General features: G+C 59.5%; 1 protein-coding gene across 1 annotated transcript in view; it reads left to right on the forward strand.

Moving 5' to 3' along the window:
* VOLCADRAFT_119951 (uncharacterized protein) overlaps positions 1–5,494 on the forward strand; it is a gene marked incomplete at both ends in the record, with an annotated part of 12,110 nt that extends 6,616 nt beyond the window's left edge. Inside the window, 7 exons of the mRNA XM_002958347.1 lie at positions 247–279; positions 895–1,033; positions 1,349–1,492; positions 1,809–1,895; positions 2,286–2,513; positions 2,831–3,218; positions 5,469–5,494. Of these exons, the coding sequence (XP_002958393.1) occupies positions 247–279; positions 895–1,033; positions 1,349–1,492; positions 1,809–1,895; positions 2,286–2,513; positions 2,831–3,218; positions 5,469–5,494 (1,045 nt within the window). The remainder of the gene's footprint in view (positions 1–246; positions 280–894; positions 1,034–1,348; positions 1,493–1,808; positions 1,896–2,285; positions 2,514–2,830; positions 3,219–5,468) is intronic.
* Between the last annotated feature and the right edge of the window lie 118 nt (positions 5,495–5,612).

A 5,612-nucleotide genomic window follows, 5' to 3' on the forward strand; every position in this document is an offset into this window, starting at 1 on the left:
GGTTGGGGGTGGGGGTGGAGAGAGGGAGAGAGGGAGGGAGGGGGGCAGGGCGGTGGAGGGAGATGAAGGGGGCCAGGGCGCGATCAGGGCGCGGGTTATAGACCGCTGCATCTGTCTCCATTCACTACCCGCAACATACGGCACGGCCCATCTGTTTCCAAATCAGAGCTATGAATACCGGGTACGTCACACAGACATCCAGGCCCGCACCTCACCTCCTCCCTCCTCCCTCCTCATCTCACACAGGACTTCCTCAGCCTGGACGACTCCCTTCTCACGGTGAGTTGGCCGGGGGGGAATAGCTCGGTGGCAGTGGGTGAGTGAGTGGGTGCTGGCAGGGGGAGGAGGGCGGCCCTGCGCCCATCATGTTGCCCTGCCCGCGCACCTCGCCCACCCACCCACCCACCCACCACCTGCTTCGACCGGACCCGCCTGCCGGTCGGGAGCCTCTACAAACCCCCTGAAGCGCTGTCGCGGAGCCGGTGTAACGCCACCTCCGTACAACGCCATCTCCGTACAATGTCACCTCCTTACAACGCCATCTCCGTATAACGCCACCTCCGTACAATGTCACCTCTTTCGCCGTCCTGCAGACCATTGAGCATTACCACAAGAACTACAGGCAAGTACCCCCCCGCTCCGCACCACTCCCTGAGGGACGGCCTTGGCCTACCCCGCCGTCCACACCCGGCGGCTGACAGGCTGGACCCCGGCAGATGAACTAGCTTCGCATGTCGCGTATTTCGATGCGTCCGGCAGTTTCCAGTTTTCCTGGGGTGCGCTGTGATGTACGACGAAAACTTGACTTGTGCAGCAAATACCGAAGCGTGGTTCGATGTTGCGCTATGTGCATTGCGCGTATGTATGCACGTATGTATGTATGTGTATGCCCAGGGGACACCTTAGCGATGTGGAGGAGAAGGCTCTGACCCGGGCTCAGGAAATTGTACGGCTGATCCGTACTCGGCAGTTGTACCGCTTTGGCAACCAGTTCACGGTGCCGCCCGAGTACCTGGCTGACAGCCGCTGGGAGGTGAGGGGAGGAGGGTTGAGATGTCTGCGGGGGGTGAAAGAAAGCTAAGGACAGGAAGGGGGGAATCAGGGCAGGTTCAAGGTTCACCTCATCCACCACAAGCTTGTCTATTTACCTGTGGCCCAACCTCCTTTAACGTTTCCAATTTAATGACTTCCTTCCCCCGCCGCATTCTTATACCCTCCCTCAACTCTTAACCTGCGCACCGCACCCCGTACCTTTTAACCCCTTAAGATTCCCCACCCCAAACCCACCATTACCTCCACCACCTCCACCTCCACCACCACCTCCACCCCTACCTACCCCCCTGCACAGTCCATGAAGCGGCAGTTCACCCCGGCTGAGGTGGCCTCGTGCTACAACGGCTCCGAGGTACCGGGGGGCCTACAGCCGGACGACGTCGTCTGCGACGAGAACAAGATAGACCACACCATGGGGGGAGCTAACCCTGCGGAGAGGGTAAGGACGGAGGGGGCAATGGGAGGGAGGGGGAGGGGCGGGGAGGGGGAGGGGAGGGGAGGGGCGGGGCGGGGAGGAGGGTTTGCAAGAGGGGGGGGTGGAGCCAACGGGGACCCGAATCACCACCAGATGTCTACACTTGCGAACACCCAAGTTCGTTTCCCCTCAACCCTCCCCTCACCCCTCCCCTCTCCCCTCCCCTCACCCCTCCCCTCACACCTCCCCTCACACCTCACACCTCACACCTCACACCTCACACCTCACACCTCACACCTCACCCCTCACCTCACCCCTCACCCCTCACCCCTCTCGGTAGGTTGGGTTCTTCCGGAGTCCGTCCAGTCGCAGCAAGTACTACATCGGACAGCACCAAGTGGTAGGCATCATGCCGCACTTCTTTCAGGTGCGTGTGTGCGTGTGCGTGTGGTAATGGGGGTGGGAAGGGTCCCGAGGGAGTGTTTGGGAGACCGTGTCGTGTGGTTGCGTGTGTTTGGTGTGAAGGAGACCGGATGGCCCTGGATGTACGGGAATGGTCTCGGCTACGAGGTGACCTTGTGCAAGGGCCTGAGTGCCACGTCCGCCCCCGTTTCTCCATTTCGCAGTGTCTGAACCTCACACCGAGGTTTAGCCCCTCCCGTAAAACCCATCATCCCACCTCACCACACCTCACCACACCTCATCCCACCTAGCCTAACCCGGTCCGTATGAAAACATGTTCGTACGAAAACGCTGCTGTTTCTTCCTCCCCCGAACTCCCCCCGTCCCCGTTCCCCCAACCCGCTGCGCCGTGCAGGAGCGCGTGCTTCGTGTGTTCACTCGGCATCAGGACGAGCGTTACACGAGGGCCATCGAGGAGGCGCTCCGAAACTGGTGTGACCGGAGGTTCGGGTCATCCGTGCAGCTGGCCACCCCCGTACGACCGCGGAGACCGCAGTCCGAGGGTTCCGGAGCTGCAGCCGCTGCGCAGCCACCACTAGCGCCGTCGGGCCTGATGGGGTGCCTGCCGCAGCTCCCTCGAGAGGTGCGGGGCAGGGGAAGGGGAAGGGGCCGGGGGGAAGACTGCCGGTGTCGGTGCTTGGCGCGGGTGATACTGGTGGTGTGCTGCTGGTCTCTGCTAAATTGACGTTTGGCATTGGTGCTACTGCTTTTGGTGATGGTGGTCATGCTTTTTAGTCGTGTTTTGATGGTCCTAATGCTGTGAGCTGTACAGCAGTACCCTGTCGTATCGTGGATGGCCCCAAAACAAACATTTGCGAGGCAGCAGCAGCAACAGACCCTGCGTAAGGCCCTTCCCTGGTGTATGTATGTATGTATGTACGCCACTGCCGGTGCCCCCAGGCATTGGTGAACCGGATGGCGGACGCCATAAGGCCCCGAGGTCCAGCTTCGCGCATTCAGGAAGGAGGGCCGCCGGCCGCTGCCGCCGGCAGCATCACGCAGGCCTACGGCCCCTGCGGCAACGGCGCCGTGCGTAATGGCGGCAGCCGAAGCCACCGCAGCGGCTCTGCCGCCTCTGCCAGTGAGACGACCGGCAACACGGAGACATCGACGCCGGTACGCGCGGCACTGCGGCCGGCACCGGGGTACTCGTGGGAAGCCGCCGACGGTGCAGGTAACGCCGTCACCGGGGCAGCGGGCACCGACGGGCTGGGGCCGGCTAGCTGCGGGCCGGGACCTGGCGTGCGGGGTGAGGAGGCGGGGCGGCTGCTGCGGGACGCGGCGGCAGGTCAGCGGGATCCGGGCCGGTCTAAGCGGCAGCGTACTACAGGCCATGGAGGGGCCTCGTAGAGAGCAGCTAGGGAAAAGCTGGGTAGTAGGTGTTGTAGCCGGCCTGTATCTGTAGCTGGCTGACTGGCAGGTGGGCTTATGTAGAGGGCAAGTGTGGAGATGTCCCTGGTGAGAGCGCCCCCGGTAGACGCTGACTCTTGTGTGGTGTGTGCACACCATTTTTTGAATGCACGTACGTTAACATGACAGAGCCTGTTGGGAAAGGTGCACACCCCGATGGTGATGTCCCTTTCATTTTCCAAGATTGAACGCCTGTGTTGAAGTTTTGAAGCTGTTGTCTTCTCGATTCTTGTTTTGTTGTTGGCTTGTGGATAGAGGTAGAGGTAGGTGGGTACGTGGGTAGGACGGGGGTTCGTATGGCGGCGAGGATGAGGGGCAGGCAGGCAGGCAGGAAGGTGGGCAGATCCAAGATGGGAAGGCAGGTGTTCGAGCGGTGAGTGGTGTGCGGCATTTGAGGTGAATGGATTTGAGGTGGAGGGGCGAAACAAGGACGGTTGGGTTTTGGGGACTGGTGAGGAGGGGGATTCGGGCTTGCCTTTACTTTTATGAGAGGAATGGAATTGCACGGTAGGAGAGTAAGGCGAGATGGAGAGTAACGCCAGCTACGTGGTCTTTTTTGCAAGTGAGGTATGGGGATGGTCACGGGGCGCAGGAATTGATACCCATGCATACTTCCTGATGGTATCTGATGGCCATTCCCCGAAACCTTCTATGCAGCTTTAACCCCCAAAAACTTGAAGTGCTTGAGCAGAGAGCTGTGGAATGAGGTGGGCTGAGAGAGCATCCCGTAAGATCCTGTGAAGATGAGCGGAGGATGGCTGGCGGAGGGGGTCGCAGCTTCTGCTGCTCAGCTTCTTCTGTTTCTCTATTGATGTTGTCTTGTCTGTTTATCTTTGCATACACGAAAGTGTTATCTGCGTTCTCGACGCATTCCATCTTGCGGGTCGATCCGGGCCGCCCAATACCGCCTGAGCACCAACGGGTACCTGCTAGTGCGTGTGCATATGCAGTTATGTATGTGGGTCGTAGGGTTGTAATCGTATTTAGCCGGGCCGGGCATTGACCACGAAGAGGCAACAACACCTTGAGCAACAGGTCGCGGCCAATGGCTACACGGAGATGTTAAGGGCACTGGTAAGGGCGGTGTTGCAGCTCAACCTAGGTTTTACGATCGGATTGCCGCTGGCGTGAGGCTGGGCGGCGGGCGACTGGCCTGGGCCTGCTAACTGCAGACCGGGTGGTGCAGGGACGCAAACTGTTGGCGGGAGGTTGGGAGTTTTGAGGAGCGGGATAAGAATCATACAGACGGCAGGGTTAGAATGGTTTTATGCAGTGGGAGGTTTCCCTTGTTATTGTTATTATTATTACCACTACCTGCTGCACGTTGCAATGTACGGCAGGATCTCCGTACGCCGTACTTACAGTTGGCATGGGGCGCAGGGGGCTAAGCGACAGCGTACACTGGAAGGCTGGTGGGGGCCGCTTGGTGCGCAGCTTGGGACGGGTCGAGGAGGATGCTGATTCGAACGTGTTGTTGGGGGGCTGGCTACAGGGCGGCGGATACAGGCCGCGTTGCGGGTCCTTGGCGAGCCGGTACACGGGCGGGTATAATATTGCAAAGCTCGGCCATCTGGGCCGTTGGCGTGCCGGATGGGGCAAAGCACCTGGCCGCAGAGCCGGTCTGCAATTGTATCCCAGGGCTCTTCAAAGTGTGAGTGTTGAGCCCTCCACAAGGTGTTGAAGATTCGCGGAAGGCTATGCTGCGGACATGTCCCATTAGCTCCCTGTGCAGATCTCAGACTTTTGTTCTCTCTGTGCCCTTCAGCCGAATATATCATTAGCTTATGTCTAGTCGACATTCATAGACCGTTCGGATGTGCGGAGGCTGCCAGCAGCTGGCGCGGCTCACCAGACCGGAACCAGGATCTGGATTCATCCTTACGGCAGCTTCAGCCAGCCGACGCACCGCCAGGCAGCAGGATTAGCAGCGGGGCCAGCAGCGCCGGCAGCAGGGCCAGCAGTCGTGGGAATGCAGCACTATTGTTCTAAGGGTATGCTGTAGATATATGCTCTGCATACATATAGCGTAACTGATGTTTGTGAGTTTTTGGCTGCAACCCTGGCACACGGGCATCTAAGGGGGGATAAGGTGAGAGCCTGGATGTGCACACATCGCGTGCACATGCAGGCAAACAGCCAGCTCGTGCAAACTGAACGAGGGGTGGGATACAGTGTTTTTCTTTTCAATTTTGCCGGTGAAATTTCCAGTCCGAACGGAGGAATAGGTTTTTAGTCGCGGGAATATAAGTATTCCGAATCTGTAAGGCGCTGG

Source organism: Volvox carteri, assembly GCF_000143455.1.
Source record: "Volvox carteri f. nagariensis unplaced genomic scaffold VOLCAscaffold_92, whole genome shotgun sequence".
Taxonomy (NCBI): Eukaryota; Viridiplantae; Chlorophyta; class Chlorophyceae; order Chlamydomonadales; family Volvocaceae; genus Volvox; species Volvox carteri.